The sequence below is a fragment of the Oncorhynchus tshawytscha genome, linkage group LG22 (genome assembly GCF_018296145.1).
Source record: "Oncorhynchus tshawytscha isolate Ot180627B linkage group LG22, Otsh_v2.0, whole genome shotgun sequence".
Classification (NCBI taxonomy): domain Eukaryota; kingdom Metazoa; phylum Chordata; class Actinopteri; order Salmoniformes; family Salmonidae; genus Oncorhynchus; species Oncorhynchus tshawytscha.
Window position 1 is genome coordinate 29,734,395 of NC_056450.1, and position 22,912 is coordinate 29,757,306.

The window sequence follows — 22,912 nt, forward strand, 5'->3', positions numbered from 1 at the left end:
ATGAGCAGATTACATTGTCATCAGTTTACATGAAGCCATAAAGAAAACACTGATTAATGGTATTTACCCATGCATCAGTGCATACACAGCTGTCAATCTCTCTATTAGACACACGTGCGAACACAAACACATGCATGTGAATGCATGCATGCAAACACACACACACAAACGCATGCCCCCTCACGCCACACTCACGCCAATACAGGAATATTGACACAAACACACACACAAGCACTCACACAAATGCACACAAATAACGATTAGGTTCTGCTTTGTTTAATTGTATAAAAGATAACAAAATGATTTTATTACATGTTGATAATTGGACAGACAACATCACAACATACTTGCATGATTGTTCAGATAGGTTTTCTTCCCACACCATTGATAATTAAGCATAAAGTACAAAACTATATAAAACCTACATGCTGACAGATGCAGAGGGGTCCATTTTAATAACAGGTTAAAGCCATATTCTGTTATGAATCAAGTCATTTCTTTAAAATAAATTAATAAACTTCAGAATGATGCTTAAGATCAAAGTCATTTCAGAATTTATTTATCTTTTTTTTGTTTTACATCAAATAGAACAGACATACATTCGCACATGCAATGTGTACAGTGTGTGCTGCTTTTTAGTTACCATCCAAAGCCAATTAAACATATACTGGATATTTTTGTTGTTGTTATCCAAACATGAAAATACTCTCAGATATTTACAAAAAAATATAGATACATTGCTCATCACGCTGACATAGTTATTCATGTTAAAATGATTAATGTGAGTGGATTTCATAAAAACAAAACGCATGTGGCAGAGCTTGCTAGTCATGGTGATTCAGTCAAGGTCGAAATTCAACATAATATTATGTTGAAAAAATAAATGTAAGTTCAGGCACAAGGAACTCAGAAGAAACCTCACTTAACTTAAAAACAAACCATGGGCACTGCAAGAGAATATGGCTTTAATGGATATTACAACAAAAAAAACATTTAAATAAACTGTCCAGTCTTCTTTTTTTCTCAGGGATGACTTAGACTGACTCCTGTATCACAGAGGTTGTTCACATCACTGACTGTTTCAGAGATAAGGGAACACACTACAGAGGTTCTAAGAACCCACAGTCTGGTTCTAGAACAGATCAGAACAGAACAGCATGGATCAGGGCCCAGTTGCGATCCTACAGCTAGCTATCTCTTCATCATTCACTGCTCATATCAAATATCTCCATCCCTCCATTTTTCCTTTCCCCCTTAATCTTCCTCTTCAGAAGACAAACATTATAAAGGTTGACACCATCCACAGTCCTGGAAACCATAGTACTATCTAGGCAGCCTGTCCCTGTCCCTGTCCCTACCCCTGCCCCTGCCCCTGCCCCTGCCCGTCTTCTCTTCCTGTGCTCCCCAGTTATGGTCATCATCCCAGAGTAAGGACACGGAGCATTCCCTGGGAGGCCATTAGATCCTGAGGTTGTTGTAACTCACATATGTTTTCTTCGTAGCTTGACCTGAGAAGCGAGGTAGGTCAAAGATTATAATGATTATAAGATTATTATAACAGTGCAACAAAATACAATAAGCAATGGACAAACATACGCAGACATACAGTGCCTTCAGAAAGTATTCATACCCATTCACGTATTCCATTTTTTTTGTGTTGCAGCCCGAATTCAAAATTGATTAAATTGATTTTGTTCTCACCCATCTACACACAATACCCCAATAATGACAAAGTGAAAACGTGTTTTTAGAAATGTTTGCAAATCTTTTGAAAATGAAATACAGAAATATCTAATTTACATAAGAATCAGGTGCATCCAATTTCCTTTGAACATCCTTGAGATGTCATGACAACGGTATTGGAGTTCACCTCTGACCAATTCAATTGTTTAGACATGATTTATGAAGAAACACACCTGTCTATATAAGGTCCCACAGTTGACAGTGCATTTCAGAGCCGAACCTATACCATGAAGTCCAAGGAACTGTCTAGATCTCTGAGATATAATTGTGCTGAGGCATATATCTGGGGAAGGGTACAAAACTATTTATACAGTGATGAAAGTTTTTAAGACCACAGTGGTCTCCATCATTGGGAAATTGACGAAATATGGAACTACCCAGACTCTGCCTAGAGCTGGCTGTCGACTAAACTGAGCAACAGGGCAAGAAGGACCTTGGCCAAGGAGGTGACCTTGGCTGAGATGGAAGAACCTGCCAGAATGACAACAATCTCTACAGCACTTCACCAATCTGGGCTTTATGGGAGAGTGGCCAGACTGAAGCCACTCCTGAGAAAAAGACACGACAGCACACCTGGAATTGCCCAAAAGGCACAAGAAGCATAGGGCAAAAGGGGCATAGGGCAAAATATTCTGTATTCTGAATGCAAAGCTCTATGACTGGAGAAAACCAGGCACAGCTCATCACACCTCACCCTTACCGTAAAGCATGGTGGTGGCAGCATCACGATATGGGATGCTTTTTAGTGGCAGGGACTGGTATACGTAAGAATAGAGGGAACAATGAATGGAGCCTAATACAGATAAAATCCTTGATAAGAAACTTCTTTAGAGTGTAAACAACCTTAGACTGGGGCGAAGATTTACGTTCCAACAAAACAATGACCCTAAGCATACACCAAAGCAATGCTGGGATGACTTCAGAACAATAATATGTCCTTGAGTGGCCCAGCCAAAGGCCAGACTTGAATCCCATTGAAAATCTGTGGAAAAACTTGAAGATTGTGGTTCAATGCCGCTCCCTATCTAACTTAATAGAGCTTGATAAAATCTGCAAGGAAGAATAGGAGAAAATCCCCAAATCCAGATGTGCAAAGCTGATAGAGACATCCCCAATTGCCGCCAAAGTTGCTTCTATAAAGTATTGACTTAGGGGTGTGAATACTTACTGTACACTTAACAAACATATAAAAGCAACATGTAAAGTGTAGGTCCAATGTTTCATGAGCTGAAATAAAAGATTCCAGAAATGTTCCATACGCACAAAAAGCTGATTTCTCAACAACAACAACAAACAAAATCACATATTTGTTTACATCCCTGTTAGTGAGCATTTCTCCTTTGCCAAGATAATACATCCACCTGACATGTGTGGTATATCAAGAAGTTGATTAAATAGCATGATCCTTACACCGGTGCACCTTGTGCTTGGGGACAATAAAAGGCCACTCTAAAATGTTCTGTTTTGTCACACAACACACATTTTTGAGGGAGTGTGCAATTGGCATGCTGACTGCAGAAATGTCCACCAGAGCTGTTGACAGATAATTTAATGTCCATTTCTCTACCATAAGCCTTCTCCAACGTTGTTTTAGAGAATTTGGCGGTAGGTCCAGCCAGCTTCACAGCCGCATACCATGTGTAACCACGCTAACCCAGGACCTCAAAATCCAATGTCTTCACCTGTACAGCTGATGCAACTGAGGAGTATTTCTGTCTATATTAAAGCCCTTATGTGGGGGAAAAAAATGTATTCTGATTGGCTGGGCCTGGCTCCCCAGTGGGTGGGCCTGGCTCCCAAGTGGGTGGGCCTGGCTCCCCAGTGGGTGGGCCTGGCTCCCAAGTGTGCTCATTGTAAGACATCAAAATGTGAAATAAGTCAAGGGGTATGAATACTTTCTGAAGGCAGTGTAAATAGAGAAGACACAAAGTACATGCATAATATATAAATATCCTGCAACTCTATCATACATTCATGCATTGCATGTGAACGTGCACCGTTAACAATCGTTGCACAATCACTGCCTGGTTTAGTGCATTGTTCAATTTCAGCAACACCCCTGAGTCAAACTCTCTATTTTCAGATACTAACTAGCGATGCAACAACACAAACACCACACAAGTGGGCACCTAACAAATGCTAGGGCATTTGATGTGATCCCTGTCTCTACATTGCCATGGAAACGGACCTCAACTTTGCTGATCACCAAGGTAGGTACAATGGTATGTCAGTGTTGCGTACTGCACTACTCCACCTATGCAGTGTTCTCTCCTGTCTAATGGAGGTTGATGCACATTGCGTTTCTTAAAGCAGAGACATACTCTACACGACCAAAAGTATGTGGACACCTGCTCATCGAACATCTTATTCCAAAATCATGGGCATTAATATAGAATTGGTGCCCCCCTTGCTGCTATAACAGCCTCCACTCTTCTTGGAAGGTTTTCCACTAGATGTTGGAACATTAATGTGAGGACTTGCTTCCATTCAGCCACAAGAGCATTAGTGAGGTCGGGCACTGAATATGGGCGATTAGGCCTGGCTCGCAGTCGGCGTTCCAATTCATCTCAAAGGTGTTCGAAGGGGTTGAGGTCAGGGCTCTGTGCAGGCCAGTCAAGTTCTTCCACATCGATCTAGACAAACCATTCTGTATGGACCTTGCTTTGTGCATGAGGATATTGTCATGCTGAAACAGGAAAGGGTCTTTCCTAAACTGTTGCCACAAAGTTGGAAGTACAGAATCATCTAGAATGTCATTGTGCAATGTAGCATTAAGATATCCCTTCACTGGAACTAACGGGCCTAGCCTGAACCATGAAAAACAGCCCCAGATCATTATTCCTCCTCCACCAAACTTTACAGTAGGCACTATTCATTCGGGCAGGTAGCATTCTCTTGGAATCCGCCAAACCCAGATCTGTCCGTTGGACTGCCAGACGGTGAAGCGTGATTCATCACTCCAGAGAACACGTTTCCACTGCTCCAGAGTCCAATGGCTGTGAGCTTTACACAACTCCAGCTGACACTTGACATTGGACATGGTGATCTTAGGCTTGTATGCGGCTGCTCGGACATGGAAACCCATTTCATGAAGCTCACAATGACCAGTTATTGTGTTGACGTTGTTTCCAGAGTCATTTTGGAACTCGATAGTGAGTGTTGCAACCGAGGACAGCTTCAGCACTCGGCGGTCCAATTCTGTGAGCTTGTGTGGCCTACCAATTCGCGGCGGAGCCATGAAAGGAGTTTCCACTTCACAATAACAGCACTTACAGTTGACCGGGGCAGCTCTAGCAGGGCAGATATTTGTGGAACTAACTTGTTGGAAAGGTGGCATCCTATGACGGTGCCACGTTGAAAGTCACTGACCTCTTCAGTAAAACCATTCTTCTGCCAATGTTTGTCTTTGGAGATTGCATGGCTGTGTGCTGGATTTGATACACCCGTCAGCAACGTGTGTAGCTGAAATAGCCAAATCCACTAATTTGAAGAGGTGTCCACATACTTTTTTTATATATAGTGTAGCTCTGTAAACTTTTTTCTTACTGCTCTAAATCTTGCCATGGTGACCAACTCCCATGGGCTATGCAATTAAAGTCCTACCACTTCCTTACAGACTTCATTTGTAGTCTTGGCCAGTGCCTATGATGAATAAAACATGTGTAGATGTACAACATGCTTCTGCAGTCTTAGCTGTATATGTGTGCAGTTGGTCAAAAAAGTTAATATTTTCAAGAAGAAAGCAATGACTTTGTTTGTGTGTGTGTGTGTGTGTGTGTTATTGTGTTTTTGGTTTTACTATCATTGTGGGGACCAGAAGTCAGTACAAGTGGGGACATTTCGCTGAGCCACACAAGGAAAAAGGCCATTTTAGATTTAGGTTTTAGTTTAGATTTAGATTTGGAATGGTAATCAATTGTTTGGTCCCCACAAGGATAGTAAAACAAACGTGTTTGTGGCACACATGGGTACAATTTCCCTTGTCATGGTATTGATTGATTGGTCATAAAACAAAAAGGTACCTACAAATCGTTAATTCATCCACACATGCCTGATGTGGTCAATATATCTCTGCTCATAATCACTGCTGGGACAGAGAGGAGACATTGCCAATATTTCTAAATTACAGGGCAAATCCTTACATCTCTGTAAGGGACAGTCATAGAGATAGTTTGACTAATATCGATAGTGATGTCCTGTAGAATCTTCAGAGCTACTAATTATCTTACTTAATAACTCTAAATCATTATGAGTCAGATCAGTCAGAGGGGATCCCTCCTGAAAGGTACTATTTGGCACTTTGACGGTTATAGGGGCTGATGTACAGTCTCCAGGGACAAGGGATCCACAGTTCAGGGGAGGTCATGTATATAAATTCACCATTAATAAATGTCACTTCCACTGCTGCTAAAAGAGAAGGGTGAGGGGAGGAGAGAGGAAGCAAGGAGAGAGGAGAGGAAGCGAGGCAACATGCGTGTAGGGAGACAAAAGGTTAGAGACGCACAGAGCAGATAACACAGTGTACTTTTGGGAGGGCCTCTCGGAGTTGAGCTCCATTCGGGCTCTGCTAGGGGAATTTGGCTGCGCTGCTACCACAGCTGTTGAGGTTGTCCCCCCTACGCAGTGTGTTCACTCCACAAGCTACGTGTGTGACTGGCAGAGAGACACTGTCGTCATCCTGATGATGCAAGCACTCTCCCACTCACTCACTCACTCACTCACTCACTCACTCACTCACTCACTCACTCACTCACTCACTCACTCACTCACTCACTCACTCACTCACTCACTCACTCACTCACTCACTCACTCACTCTCTCTCTCACACACACACACACACACACACACACACACACACACACACACACACACACACATACACACGCTCCAGCTCATTACACAGATGACAATAACAATCACAGGACGTTTTCAGGAATAGCTGTCAAATCAGAGCCGGTACTGAGAGAAGGCCAGCACCTGTTGATGACATGTGCGCTGTGTGCCAGGTGATTAGTAGAGATGGAGAAAATAAGGCCGATGGGAACCGTGATGCGTTACCAGGTTACCACGTTACCAACCACGTTACCAACCACACTGCACACTGCCCTAACCCATCTGGACAAGAGGAATACCTATGTGAGAATGCTGTTCATCGACTACAGCTCGGCATTCAACCCCATAGTACCCTCCAAGCTCGTCATCAAGCTCGAGACCCTGGGTCTCGACCCCGCCCTGTGCAACTGGGTACTGGACTTCCTGACGGGCCGCCCCCAGGTGGTGAGGGTAGGCAACAACATCTCCTCCCCGCTGATCCTCAACACTGGGGCCCCACAAGGGTGCGTTCTGAGCCCCCTCCTGTACTCCCTGTTCACCCACGACTGCGTGGCCATGCACGCCTCAACTCAATCATCAAGTTTGCGGACGACACAACAGTGGTAGGCTTGATTACCAACAACGACGAGACGGCCTACAGGGAGGAGGTGAGGGCCCTCGGAGTGTGGTGTCAGGAAAATAACCTCACACTCAACGTCAACAAAACTAAGGAGATGATTGTGGACTTCAGGAAACAGCAGAGGGAACACCCCCCCATCCACATCGATGGAACAGTAGTGGAGAGGGTAGCAAGTTTTAAGTTCCTCGGCATACACATCACAGACAAACTGAATTGGTCCACTCACACAGACAGCATCGTGAGGAAGGCGCAGCAGCGCCTCTTCAACCTCAGGAGGCTGAAGAAATTCGGCTTGTCACCCAAAGCACTCACAAACTTCTACAGATGCACAATCGAGAGCATCCTGGCGGGCTGTATCACCGCCTGGTATGGCAACTGCACCGCCCTCAACCGTAAGGCTCTCCAGAGGGTAGTGAGGTCTGCACAACGCATCACCGGGGGCAAACTACCTGCCCTCCAGGACACCTACACAACCCGATGCTACAGGAAGGCCATAAAGATCATCAAGGACATCAACCACCCGAGCCACTGCCTGTTCACCCCGCTGTCATCCAGAAGGCGAGGTCAGTACAGGTGCATCAAAGCTGGGACCGAGAGACTGAAAAACAGCTTCTATCTCAAGGCCATCAGACTGTTAAACAGCCACCACCAACATTGAGTGGCTACTGCCAACACACTGTCAATGACACTGACTCTACTCCAGCCACTTTAATCATGGGAATTGATGGGAAATTATGTAAATATATCACTAGCCACTTTAAACAATGCTACCTTATATAATGTTACTTACCCTACATTGTTCATCTCATATGCATACGTTGATACTGTACTCTATATCATCGACTGCATCCTTATGTAATACATGTATCACTAGCCACTTTAACTATGCCACTTGGTTTACATACTTATCTCATATGTATATACTGTACTCGATATCATCTACTGTATCTTGCCTATGCTGCTCTGTACCATCACTCATTCATATATCCTTATGTACATATTCTTTATCCCCTTACACTGTGTATAAGACAGTAGTTTTTTTTTGGAATTGTTAGTTAGATTACTTGCTCGTTATTACTGCATTGTCGGAACTAGAAGCACAAGCATTTCGCTACACTCGCATTAACATCTGCTAACCATGTGTATGTGACAAATAAAATTTGATTTGATTTGATTTGATTTGATGTTACCATAGAAAAATGAGGCGAGTATGGAGATAGTATAGGGCGATTTAAACTGGCTTACGTTAATCTTGTCCATCACAGGTACAGTTAGGTCCAAAATGATTGGCACACTTGATAAAGATGAGCAAGAAACATTTACAAAATAATATATATATATATTTTATGTTAATACAACTGCTCAGAGCAGTATTAGGTGTTCAGGAGTATTATGGCTTGGGGATAAAAGCTGTTTAGAAGCGTCTTGGACCTAGACTTGGCGCTCTGGTACCACTTGCCGTGCGGTAGCAGAGAGTACCGTCTATGACTAGGGTGGCTGGAGTCTTGACCATTTTTAGGGCCTTCCTCTGACACTGCCTGCTATAGAGGTCCTGGATGGCAGGAAACTTAGCCCCAGTGATGTACTGGGCCGCTCGCACTACCCTCTGTAGTGCCTTGCGGTCAGAAGCCGAGCAGTTGCCGTACCAGGTAGTGATGAAACCAGTCAGGATGCTCTCGATGGTGCAACTGTAGAACCTTTTGAGGATCCATGCCAAACCTTTTGAGGACTCATGCCAAATCCTTTCAGTCTCCTGAGGGGGAATAAGTTTTGTTGTGCCCTCTTCACGACTGTCTGGGTGTGCTTGCACTGGAGGGCCTGTTGTTCGGACCTCTGGCAGTCTCTGTGGGGGTGCCACAGGGTTCCATTCTCGGGCCGACTGTCTTCTCTGTATACATCAATGATGTCGCTCTTGCTGCTGGTGATTCTCTGATCCACCTCCATGCAGACGACACCATTCTGTATACTTCTAGCCCTTCTTTGGACACTGTGTTGACTAACCTCCAGACGAGCTTCAATGCCATACAACTCAACTTCCGTGGCCTCCAACTGCTCTTAGATGCAAGTAAAAGTAAACGCATGCTTTTCAACCGATCGCTGCCGCACCTGCCTGCCCATCCAGCATCACTACTCTGGACGGTTCTGACTTAGAATATGTGGACAACTACAAATAGCTAGGTGTCTGGTTAGACTGTAAACTCTCTTTCCAGACTCACATTAAGCATCTCCAATCCAAAATTAAATCTAGAATCGGCTTCCTATTTCGCAACAAAGCATCCTTCACTCATGCTGCCAAACATACCCTTGTAAAACTGACCATCCTACCGATCCTCAACTTCGGCGATGTCATTTACAAAATAGCCTCCGACACTCTACTCAACAAATTGGAAGCAGTCTATCACAGTGCCATCTGTTTAGTCACCAAAGCCCCATATACTACCCACCACCGCGACCTGTACGCTCTCGTTGGCTGGCCCTCGCTTCATACTCGTCGCCAAACCCACTGACTGAAAATTATTCACCACCATGGCCTATTTATTGCCTTACCTCCCTTATCTTACCTCATTTGCACACACGGTATATATACTTTTCTACTGTAGTATTGACTGTATGTTTGTTTATTCCATGTGTAACTCTGTGTTGTTGTATGTGTCAAACTGCTTTGCTTTATCTTGGCCAGGTCGCAGTTGTAAATGAGAACTTGTTCTCAACTAGCCTACCTGGTTAAATAAAGGTGAAATAAATATTTAAAAGAAATGTTAGTTGGTTGGTGATGTGGACACCATGGAACTTGAAGCTCTCAACCTGCTCCACTGCAGCCCAGTCGATGAGAATGGGGCCATGCTCGGACCTCTTTTTCCTGTAGCCCACAATCATCTCCTTTGTCTTGATCACGTTGAGGGAGAGGTTGTTGTCCTTGCACCACACAGCCAGGTCTCTTATCTCCTCACAATAGGCTGTCTCGTTGTTGTAGGTGATCAGGCCTACCACTGTTGTGTCATCGGCAAACTTAATGATGGTGTTAGACTCGTGCCTGGCCGTGCAGTCATGAGTCAACAGGGAGTACAGCAGGGGATTGAGCACAGACCCCTGAGGGGCCCCTGTGTTGAGGATCAGCGTGGCGAATGTGTTGTTACCTACCCTTACCAACTGGGCGTGGTCCGTCAGGAAGTCGGGATCCAGTTGCAGAGGGAGGTGTTTAGTCCCAGGGTCCTTAGCTTATTGATGAGCTTTGAGGGCACTATGATGTTGAACACTGGGCTGTAGTCAATGAATAGCATTCTCACATAGGTGTTCCTTTTGTCCAGGTGGGAAAGGGCAGTGTGAAGTGCAATAGAGATTGCATCATCTGTGGATCTGTTGGGGATGTATGCAAATTGGAGTGGGTCTAGGGTTTCTGGGATAATGGTGTTGATGTGAGCCATGACCATCCTTTCGAAGCACTTCATGGCTACAGGCTACACGTCCTGGTAATCCATCTGGCCCCACGGCCTTGTGAATGTTGACCTGTTTAAAGGTCTTACATCGGCTGCAGAGAGCGTGATCACACAGTCTTCCAGAACAGCTGGTGCTCTCATGCATGTTTTATAGTTATTTGCCTCGAAGCGAGCGTCAGAGCCGGTGTAATACGATTTGATCTTAGTCCTGTATTGACGCTTTGCCTGTTTGATGGTTCGTCGGAGGGCATAGCGGGATTTCTTATAAGCTTCCGGGTTGGAGTCCCACTCCTTGAAAGCGGCAGCTCTAGCCTTTAGCTCAGTGTGGATGTTGCCTGTAATCCATGGCCTCTGGTTGGGGTATGTACGTACAGTCACTGTGGTGACGACATCATCAATGCACTTATTGATGAAGCCAATGACTGATGTGGTGTACTCCTCAACGCCATCGGATGAATCCCGGAACATATTCCAGTCTGTACTAGCAAAACAGTCCTGTAGCTTAGCGTCTGCATCATCTGACCACTTTTTTATTGATCTAGTCACGGGTGCTTCCTGCTTTAATTTTAGCTTGTAAGCAGGAATCGGGAGGATAGAATTATGCTCAGATTTGCCAAAAGGAGGGTGAGGGAGAGCTTTGTATGTGTGTGGAGTAAAGGTGGTCCAGTGTTTTTTCCCCTCTGGTTGCACATTTAACATGTTGATAGAAATTTGGTAAAACTGATTTAAGTTTCACTGCATTAAAGTCCCCGGCTACTAGGAGCACCGCCTCTGGGTCGGCGTTTTCTTGTGTGCTTATGTTGGAATACAGCTCATTCAATGCTGTCTTAGTGCCAGCCTCTAACTGTGGTATGTAAACAGCTACGAAAAATAGAGATGAAAACTCTCTAGGTAGGTAATGTTGTCTACAGTTTATCATGAGATACTCTACCTCAGGCGAGACTTCCTTAGATATTATGCACCAGCTGTTATTTACAAAAATACATAGTCCGCCGCCCCTTGTCCTATCCTTGTTCTGTTCTATCCTGCCGATACAGTGTATAACCAGCCAGCTGTATGTTGATAGTGTCATCACTCAGCCACGTCACCGTGAAGCATAAGATGTTGCAGTTTGAATCTCCCGTTGGTAGTTTAGTCTTCCATGTAGCTCATATATTTTATTGTCCAAAGATTGCACGTTTGCTAGCAGAATGGAAGGAAGAGGGGGTTTATTCGATTGTCTACAAATTCTCAGAAGGCAGCCCGCCCACCGGCACCTTTTTCTCTGCCTCGTCTTCACGCAAATCATGGGGATCTGGGCCAGTTCCCAAGAAAGCAGTATATTATTCAAGTCGGCCTCGTCAGACCTGTTAAAGGCAAAAAGGATTCTGCCAGTCCAAGGTGAGTACTCACGGTCCTGATGTCCAGAAGTTATTTTCGGTCATAAGAGACGGCAGCGGCAACATTATGTACAAAATAAGTAAAAAAACAAGTTACAAACAACACAAACAAAAAACATAATCGGTTGGGGGCACGTAAACATCTGCCTTCTTGTCCAGAGCCATCTCAGATGTGTGTTTCGGGTTATTGTTTTATTGGAAGATCCACTTGCGACCAAGTTTCAGCCTCCTGGCAGAGGTAACCAGGTTTTTGGCAAAAATGTCCTGGTACTGGGTAGCTCTATTTTTTAAATCATCCAACAAATGTAAATGCCTGGAGTTTGCTAAACAGCATTGGCACTTGGATCGGAACCAGTGCTATGGTAAGATGACATGAAAATAGTGCTCTTTGGACACGCACACCACTGGCGTCGAAAGAAGGATGCATATGCAAAAAAGAACCCCATACCTACTGTAAAACATGGAGGTGGATCTTTGATGTTATGGGGACATTTTTCTTCCACTGGTCCTTAGGGTCAACGCCACCAGAAACTTCACCCAGTACCAGGACATTTTTGCCAAAAACCTGGTTACCCCTGACCTCGAGGCTAAAACTTAGACGCAAGTGGATCTTCCAGTAAGATGGTAACCCAAAGCACACATCAAAATCCACAAAAAAATGCTAATTGACCACAAAATCAACATTTTGCAATGGCCATCTCAGTCTCTGGACTTGAACCCAATTGAAAACCTGTGGTTTGAATTGATGAGGGCAGTCCATATGTGCAGACAAAGGATATCAAGGATCTGGAAGGATGCTGTATGGATGACTGGTCTAAGATCTTCAACCTAATGATGTTCTCATTATGAAAACCATAAATCCCACTGCAACGACACACAGTTGGTGTCACAGATTACCCTACCTCATTACCAGTCTTCAACACAGACCTCCTGTGCTCTTAGATACCAGCTACACAACAGACAAAGCCACCCATATTGGTCTTGTTTTTTGTTTTTTTTACCTTTATTTTACTAGAACAAATTCTTATTTTCAATAACAGCCTAGGAACAGTGGGTTAACTGCCTGTTCAGGGGCAGAACAACCTTGTCAGCTTGGGATTTGAACTTGCAACCTTTCGGTTACTAGTCCAACGCTCTAACCACTAGGCTACCCTGCCGCCCCGTCTTGGTCTCTGCTAATCTAAGGCTAATTTATGCATTTAACTAGATAACCATTAATTAAGCAATCAGAGATGATCCCCCAAGACCAGTGGACCTATACTATAGCATCCCACATCATATGACCGGAATGTGAATTATACCACTGACACAATACACGACTGGAATGAGATGGGGAAGGATTAGACAGTGATGTCATAAATCTCAATCTTCTTCAGGAAGACAGTTTACATTGGGAGCCAGAACGGCGAAGCCAATGAATAGGACTGAATGGCTGGCTCCTATGTGCACTTCCTGATGTCTTTGATTAAGTCATCTCTGTCTAATACCTCGTCATCTCATTCGAGGCACAACGGGCTATGCTGCGTGACTGACTCATGGTAAGCAGGGTTCTCACTGCTCTCAGTATGTGTCATGGGATGTAACAGATACCATGGAGTTACCTGTACAGTACACAGTAACTAGGAATATAAAAAAATAATTTGAAACAGTTTGTGCTGCTACTTCTACTACTACAGATCCTACATAGTAGTTATATGGTCAGTAATTTTTTATTTAACAAAGTAGTTACAGAATACGTTAATGGCCATGTTGTGTGACTCACTCATGGGGTCGGTGGGTGCGATGGGTGGGTTTTCACACAACTCGGTCTTGGCCTCTCCATTGGGCCTCTCGCTGGGCTTCACAGAGATGCGGGAGGACATGGTGGCAGCGGTGACCATGGCCTTGAAGCTCCTCTTCCTCTTCTGGACATTGAGCTCTGGGTGGAAGATGATGACGTAGACCTTGGGCATGTAGAGCATCCCGAGAGCTACAGATGCACTGAGGTTCATAGAGATGGTGAGGGTGGTTGTCTGGATGTACAGCTGTGGAGGAAGGGAGATAGAGGATGGACGAAGAGAGAGAGAGAGAGCGAGAGAGAGAACAAGAGAGAGAGGGAGAGAGAGAGAAGCCACATTAATTAGAATGTACTCTCATATAGTAAAATCGCCCCGTAGCCCTTATCAAGCACTTATCTACAGGAGGTCAGGTCTATGCCTGTGGAGGGAAATGGACAGAGAAAAGAGCCACACCATTGTACTGTACTGTTATAACACTGATCACCCACTTCCATAGCTGTTAGACTGTTAGACTTATTGGCTATAGGGTGGTCTGGCTGCACTACTGCACTACACAGCACTTACCCCTATCTACAGGTTGGGCTTGATGTAATGCTGAGGGAGAGAGGGAAGAGCAGAACCTATCATGGTCATACCCCAGAGATCTTGTAGGTGGTCTTGATGGATTTCAATGTAATCACTGAGAGAAATTGGCCTTGCCTACTGTAAAGCAAAAAGAGCAACACATTAATTTATCATGCATTGCTCCATGAGTGGTCTGGGTGTGTGCATTCTGATGCTGTGGGGGAAAATATCAATCCAACCACTCGTACTCCCATAGCATTTATTCAAATCAAATCAAAGTTTATTGGTCGTGTACACAGATTTGCAGGTGCAGTGAAATGCTTATGTTACTAGCTCCAACAGGGCAGTAGAATGTCTTATGTTAGTAGCTCCAACAGTGCAGTAGAATGTCTTATGTTACTAGCTCCAACAGGGCAGTAGAATGTCTCTCAAATACAATACAAATACACAAATAATCTAAAATCTAAACAACAATCTAAAGACTAAACACCTCCCCCTGCAACTGGATCCTGGACTTTCTGAAGTGCCACCCCCAGGTGGTAAAGGTAGGTAACAACGCATTCGCCACACTGATCCTCAACACAGGGGCCCCTCAGGGGTTCGTGCTCAGCCCCCTCCTGTACTCCCTGTTCACTCATGACTGCACGGCCAGGCACGACTCCACACCATCATTCAATTTGCTGATGACACAACAGTGGTAGGCCTGATCACCGACAACATCGAGACAGCCTATAGGGAGGAGGTCAGAGACCTGGCCGTGTGGTGCCAGGACAACAACCTCTCCCTCAACATGATCAAGACAAAGGAGATGATTGTGGACTACAGGAAAAAAGAGGACAGAGCACACCCCCATTCTCATTGACGGGGCTGCAGTGGAGCATGTTGAGAGCTTCAAGTTCCTTGGTGTCCATATCACCAACAAACTAACATGGTCCAACCTTGACAGCCATGAAGAGGGCACGACAAAACCTATTCCCCTTCAGGAGACTGAAAAGATTTGGCCTGGGTCCTCAGATCCTCAAAAGGTTCTACAGTTGCAACATCGAGAGCATCCTGGTTGCATCACTGCCTGCTATGGCAACTGCTCGGCCTCCGACTGCAAGGCACTACAGAGGGTAGTGTGAACGGCCAAGTACATCACTGGGGCCAAGCTTCCTGCCATCCAGGACCTCTATACAAGGCGGAGTCAGAGGAAGTCCCTAAAAACTGTCAAAGACTCCAGCCACCCTAGTCATAGACTGTTCTCTCTGCTACCACACGGCAAGCGGTACCGGATCGCCAAATCTAGGTCCAAGAGGCTTCTAAACAGCTTCTACCCCCAGGCCATAAGACTCCTGAACATCTTGTCAAATGTTTACCCAGACTATTCACATTGTCCCCCCCCTCCCCTCTCCCCACCACTGCCACTCTCTGTTGTAATCTATGCATAGTCACTTGAATTAACTCTACCTACATGTACGTACCACCTCAACTAACCGGTGCCCCCGCACACTGACTCTGTATCGGCACCCCCCTGTATATATTGTTATTTTTTACTGCTCCTCTTTAATTACCTGTTACTTTTATCTCTTATTCTTATATGTGTTTTTTTTAACTGCACTGTCGGTTAGGGGATCGTTCGTAAGTAAGCATTTCACTGTAAGGTCTGCACCTGTTGTGTTCATCATATGTGACTAATACAATTTGATTTGATTTGAAATGACAGAACAAGTCCGATTAACAATCCAGAGTACTGTAAATAAATATTTGTTTTCTCAAAAAGGTAGGTGTAAAAATGATTTACACCCCTAAAGATTCCTATAAATAAAGTAGTCAAAAGTTTACTGTTTGGTCCCATATTTCTAGCATGCAATGATTACATCACGCGTGTGACTCTACATACTTGTTTGGATGCATTTGCTGTTTGTTTTGGTAGTGTTTCAGATTATTTTTGTGCCCAGTAAAAATGAATGGTAAATAATGTATTGTCTCATTTTGGAGTTTTTTCTTTTAGTACTTTTATTGTAAATAAGAATAGACTGTGTTTCTAAAAACTTCTACATTAATGTGGATGCTATCATGATTAAGGATAGTCCTGAATAAAAGTTACAAATGCACAAATATCATAACCCCCAAGACATGCTAACTTCCCCTGGTATAGTAATAGGGAGAGGTTAGTTAGAAATCAAATCAAATCAAATCAAATTTTATTTGTCACATACACATGGTTAGCAGATGTTAATGCGAGTGTAGCGAAATGCTTGTGCTTCTAGTTCCGACAATGCAGTAATAACGAGCAAGTAATCTAACTAACAATTCCAAAAAAACTACTGTCTTATACACAGTGTAAGGGGATAAAGAATATGTACATAAGGATATATGAATGAGTGATGGTACAGAGCAGCATAGGCAAGATACAGTAGATGATATCGAGTACAGTATATACATATGAGATAAGTATGTAAACCAAGTGGCATAGTTAAAGTGGCTAGTGATACATGTATTACATAAGGATGCAGTCGATGATATAGAGTACAGTATCAACGTATGCATATGAGATGAACAATGTAGGGTAAGTAACATTATATAAGGTAGCATTGTTTAAAGTGGCTAGTGATATATTTACATAATTTCCCATCAATTCCCATGATTAAAGTGGCTGGAGTAGAGTCAGTGTCATTGACAGTGTGTTGGCAGTAGCCACTCAATGTTAGTGGTGGCTGTTTAACAGTCTGATGGCCTTGAGATAGAAGCTGTTTTTCAGTCTCTCGGTCCCAGCTTTGATGCACCTGTACTGACCTCGCCTTCTGGATGACAGCGGGGTGAACAGGCAGTGGCTCGGGTGGTTGATGTCCTTGATGATCTTTATGGCCTTCCTGTAGCATCGGGTGGTGTAGGTGTCCTGGAGGGCAGGTAGTTTGCCCCCGGTGATGCGTTGTGCAGACCTCACTACCCTCTGGAGAGCCTTACGGTTGAGGGCGGTGCAGTTGCCATACCAGGCGGTGATACAGCCCGCCAGGATGCTCTCGATTGTGCATCTGTAGAAGTTTGTGAGTGCTTTTGGTGACAAGCCGAATTTCTTCAGCCTCCTGAGGTTGAAGAGGCGCTGCTGCGCCTTCCTCACGATGCTGTCTGTGTGAGTGGACCAATTCAGTTTGTCTGTGATGTGTATGCCGAGGAACTTAAAACTTGCTACCCTCTCCACTACTGTTCCATCGATGTGGATGGGGGGTGTTCCCTCTGCTGTTTCCTGAAGTCCACAATCATCTCCTTAGTTTTGTTGACGTTGAGTGTGAGGTTATTTTCCTGACACCACACTCCGAGGGCCCTCACCTCCTCCCTGTAGGCCGTCTCGTCGTTGTTGGTAATCAAGCCTACCACTGTTGTGTCGTCCGCAAACTTGATGATTGAGTTGGAGGCGTGCATGGCCACGCAGTCGTGGGTGAACAGGGAGTACAGGAGGGGGCTCAGAACGCACCCTTGTGGGGCCCCAGTGTTGAGGATCAGCGGGGAGGAGATGTTGTTGCCTACCCTCACCACCTGGGGGCGGCCCGTCAGGAAGTCCAGTACCCAGTTGCACAGGGCGGGTAACCCAGGGTCTCGAGCTTGATGACGAGCTTGGAGGGTACTATGGTGTTGAATGCCGAGCTGTAGTCGATGAACAGCATTCTCACATAGGTATTCCTCTTGTCCAGATGGGTTAGGGCAGTGTGCAGTGTGGTTGAGATTGCATCGTCTGTGGACCTATTTGGGCGGTAAGCAAATTGGAGTGGGTCAAGGGTGTCAGGTAGGGTGGAGGTGATATGGTCCTTGACTAGTCTCTCAAAGCACTTCATGATGACGGATGTGAGTGCTACGGGGCGGTAGTCGTTTAGCTCAGTTACCTTAGCTTTCTTGGGAACAGGGACAATGGTGGCCCTCTTGAAGCATGTGGGAACAGCAGACTGGTATAGGGATTGGTTGAATATGTCCGTAAACACACCGGCCAGCTGGTCTGCGCATGCTCTGAGGGCGCGGCTGGGGATGCCGTCTGGGCCTGCAGCCTTGCGAGGGTTAACACGTTTAAATGTCTTACTCACTTCGGCTGCAGTGAAGGAGAGACCGCATGATTCCGTTGCAGGCCGTGTCAGTGGCACTGTATTGTCCTCAAAGAATGTCTTGGAGGTATGATATTTGTGCTTCTGTAACTTTCTCACTTATCATTATTCACGATTCATTAAGGACTATCCTTAATCAAGCCATAGTATTATTTCAAATCCAAAGTGCTGGAGTACAAAGCCAAAACAACATCAAATGTGTCACTGTCCCAAAACCTTTGGAGCTCACTGTATAATAGACACTTGCCTACACTCCATAGTGTACTGTATGTATCAGCAGTAACTAGCAGTTTCTTCAGTGTGGCATGACTCACTCATCTCCTCTCCACTGCAATAGCTGAGGTATATTGAGCTTTCTGGCGCAAAATGGATGCTGTAGCATCACGCATGTGGATGTTAAATGGGGTTATGACTTCTCTCATCTCACTCCTTGGTGAACCTTGACCTAGAAAATGTGAATGAGCAAATATGACTCTTTATCTCGCTGAACTCTCAGCACCTTTAGATTAGTCATTGGACTGTCCTCGGCCTGACTGAGGTATTTAACTGTACATTTAAGAAGATTACGCTTAAGCTCAACAAGACGGACACCATAACACCATTCATACTTGAATTTTCAAACACTCTGAGCTTGCATAACCTTTAATCAGGCTATAATTTGAGTTTGTTCCGTATTCTTAGAAGGAAATCATCATTCAAGCAGCTATGTAGTTCACATACCCACAAGAGGCACTTGTTTCCTTCAAGAGTCTCAGATTAGGCTGAAACACGCAAGAGGGCGTATATCTGTGTTTGAAGAGCAGTCCATGAAAAATCTACTTAAAACTGAGCTATGGTACTTAAAATATTGAAATGCCACTTATTTTCTGACACCCTGTAGTGAGGGAGATACAGTAGTAAATATCTGTATGGCAGTAAAACTGACTTAATCTATATGAGAGGAAATGTCACCATTTGCATAGTGTTTTCCTCAGCAAATGGCACCAGCCATGGTAACGCCTTGCACACATTCTACACAGAGACATTTGCATGCCAGTCATGGCTTCTTCATCTGATCTCTGCAACTCATTCAAATACCAACATTATCAACATCATATCTCTCTCCACTCCTTCTTTCTCTTTCTCTGCGGAGCGACATCAGAGCGAGAGATCTGTCTCACCATGCATTAATAACTGTATGAATATCATGGTGCTCATACAGTATCAATGCCTTCTGTTCCACACCATTAGAAACAGAAGACAATGGAATTGTTGCACGTATTTTCCCGATTGCGTTGCTGTCAATTTACAGCGTGTGTGATTGGGTATATTGATCAAACCCTGCAGTGTTCCATGCATTATAATTGCTCATCACCAGAGGATCTCCACCGCTAGCTATGTTTCCTTGTCTGGTATCCATAGCAACACCATCACCATCACCACACAGAGTTTGGTGCGAGCTATTAAAACACTGCTAAAATAAGCTTGTAATGAGACTACTGCATTGCTGACCCTATCATAGATTCATTGACTATGTAAGAGACCTGATTTCTCTACAGTAGCCCACAAGAAGTGTAAGAGGCATACACGCACACACACACATACGTATGCACATGCGCATACAAATACACTAACACGCACCGTTATTGGTAGTTAGCTGCCCAAGCTCCTGTTACACAGACAGGCTTCTTTAGAGTGCTTCAGTGGGAGCTTGAGCCAAATTCACATCCCTCTCACACATCACAGGAATGCTAAGCTTGTCACAGAGCATGTATAATGAATTCCTATTACTTTAACATAAATAAATACATGAAGCCAATTTCCCAACTGCTTGGCAACTCTCTATTTATAGCTGCAGTAATGATTTATTAAGATAATCATCAAGAATCAAACGACTAAGTCTGAATTTTAACATCTCAATGACAAGCATCGTCAAATGCCAACATACAGATAACAGGGAAGCAAACCGTCAACAGCCTTCTATCTGCACAGACAAGAATCTGGGGAAGGTTTTTAGATAATTATACCCACGGGATGTACAGCACAGGCAATTTAGTCTGGTATAAATTGGGGATCATAAATGCACACAGAGATAAAGACACCATTCAGTAGAGTTACCATTAGGATGCTCTCCTGCCCTGTTGGAAAACACCTTCAATAATGGATCTGGGGGATTTGCATTGTCCTCTCATCTACCTGCAAGTCTTGTTGTTTTGGGGTAGCCTACTTTTTCAGTCAGATCAGGAGGAAGTGTATGCTACTGCTCTGGGGACCCTTGCTCTCTGCTCATGAATGGGTCAATCATAGACTGTCTGACTGGCTGTCTTTCACATGGTGTAAATGCATGGACAATGTTACAGAGATGACGTTTTGGGATATCACAGGAGGTGATCAAACATCAGCCTTGTTAGAAAAATCAGCCTTGTTAAAAAATACAGTCAGAAGATCTAGACTGCCATAAATGTGATTGTAATATAGCTGTTTGTTTAATACGCCAAAAACTGTAGTATACTCAACGGCTAAGTCTATTTATATCATTGTGAAGTGCTGTAGCACTTGGATATACTGACTTGATGCAACAACAACAAAATAAGAATGTCACACACCGGATAGGTGCAGTGAAATGTGTTGTTTCACAGGGTCAGTATTAGTAATATGGCACCCCTGGAACAAATTAGGGTTAAGTGCCTTGCTCAAGAGTACCTCAACAGATTTTTCATCTTCTCGGCTAGGGTGTTCAAACCAGCAACCGTTTCGGTTACTGAACTAACGCTCTAACCACTATCTTGCCACCCATGCACTTTAGGCTACTTACAATATAGTTGTTATCGTCATGTGCTCAGCTCAATGTATCCTTTAAGGTTGCCTTCTTGGCCTGGCATTATCTTGTTAAAAAACATATCCCTCCTTTAAGAACATACTCTCAATCTCTAACCACTATAATAAGGCTAGAGCTTAATTTAATGCCCCTGCTTCCCACAGTTCTCCTTCTGTTGATTGTAAAATGTTGGTGTGCATTGAATGCTGTTCAAGGTTCTAGATATGAAAACTCAGGCAGAGACAGTAAGCATCTAAATTACAGTATCTATTCAGGAAGGCAAAGCGCCTTGACAAAGAAAATGTCAAGTCTAATTCTTGTCAAATGAAGTAATTTGCTAAAAGACAACCGTATTGTAGGTAATGTTGTTTTTCTGCCCCTAAAGTTGGAGGATATGCTTCAATGCTTCTCGTCTTAACCACGTAATCTAACTCGGCAGCTTTTCCCTGACTTTAAAAAATTCACATATGCACAAGTGCCATTTTACAAGAGTTGAACGGCTTGTTAAGACGTGTTGAGGTAAAGAAGTTTGATTTAACACAAGTTTCCTTTTCCGAGGGAGGTTAACCCTTGTGGAAGTTTATATGGTTTTAGGGGAAAGTTTGTTTGGTGTCAGGAGTTCTTTACAAAGATGGTTTTCACTCGGTCAAAATTGAATGAATGATATAGAGTTAGAGATTACTCAGAGATTCTAACTTGAGACATTCAAATGAAATGGGTAAACTTGGTGTGCTTGGACCATGTTAGTTTGTTGGTGATGTGGACACCAAGGAACTTGAAGCTCTCAACCTGCTCCACTGCAGCACCGTCGATGAGAATGGGGGCGTGCTCGGTCCTCTTTTTCCTGTAGTCCACAATCATCTCCTTTGTCTTGTTCACGTTGAGGGAGAGGTTGTTGTCCTGGCACCACACGGCCAGGTCTCTGACCTCCTCCCTATAGGCTGTATGTACACTGATACCTGATCCCTCCAGAATGTTAGACATTTTTGTAATAAAAAATTTAAAAAACAGACAATATGGCAACAATTAATTGACCAATGTTATTTGCAGGTTTGCTTGAATAAAACACAGTTACACATGCTTACTACAGAATTTCCCACAATCCCTTATATGTAGTTTCATTCCAACAGTTATGTTCGGTTGGATCATTCCCCATTCCTACTGAGTGGATGGCAGTGGAACATTAAACAAATTGCATTTGGAAGCTGGTTATTTATTTGTATTTAACTTTAATTTATTCAGGGGACATTGAGACCAGGGTCTCATTTACAATGGTGTACCGAGGACAACAATATAACATATTCAAAATGATCAATAAATTAAGATAAACTACAAATGACAGAATCAACACTACAGCTTCAAACACCACAAATAAATAGTTTACATTCAATCCAAACAGTTGAACTTGTTATGAAACTCACTCAACATTAAAGTCCCCAAACTGCCCTAGAGGCACCAGAAAGTCGAGATGCAGGGAGTTTTGTAGGCTATTCCAAAAATGGGGGGATTTATCTAGATCTGAACGTACTAGTGGAACCCCCGAGAGTTAACCATCCCTGTGAACGGGTTTGGTGTCTCATATTTTTAAAGTAAGGTAGGTCGGACGCTTGTGTAGTAGAACTTTGTAAACAGAAAGGGAATAATGGAGTAATCTACAGGGTTTTAATGAGGACCTGCCGACATTTT

At 43.9% G+C, this 22,912-nt stretch overlaps 1 protein-coding gene across 2 annotated transcripts in view; it reads right to left on the reverse strand.

Annotated features, from left to right (window-relative positions):
• Positions 1-269: 269 nt before the first annotated feature.
• LOC112222287 (metabotropic glutamate receptor 7) overlaps positions 270-22,912 on the reverse strand; it is a 120,682-nt gene continuing 98,039 nt past the window's right edge. For both annotated transcript variants that reach the window (XM_042304061.1, XM_024385041.2), the window contains 2 exons: positions 13,774-14,035; positions 270-1,508 (listed from right to left, as the gene is read on the reverse strand). In XM_042304061.1, the coding sequence (XP_042159995.1) occupies positions 1,459-1,508; positions 13,774-14,035 (312 nt within the window). In that variant the 3' untranslated portion in view covers positions 270-1,458. The remainder of the gene's footprint in view (positions 1,509-13,773; positions 14,036-22,912) is intronic.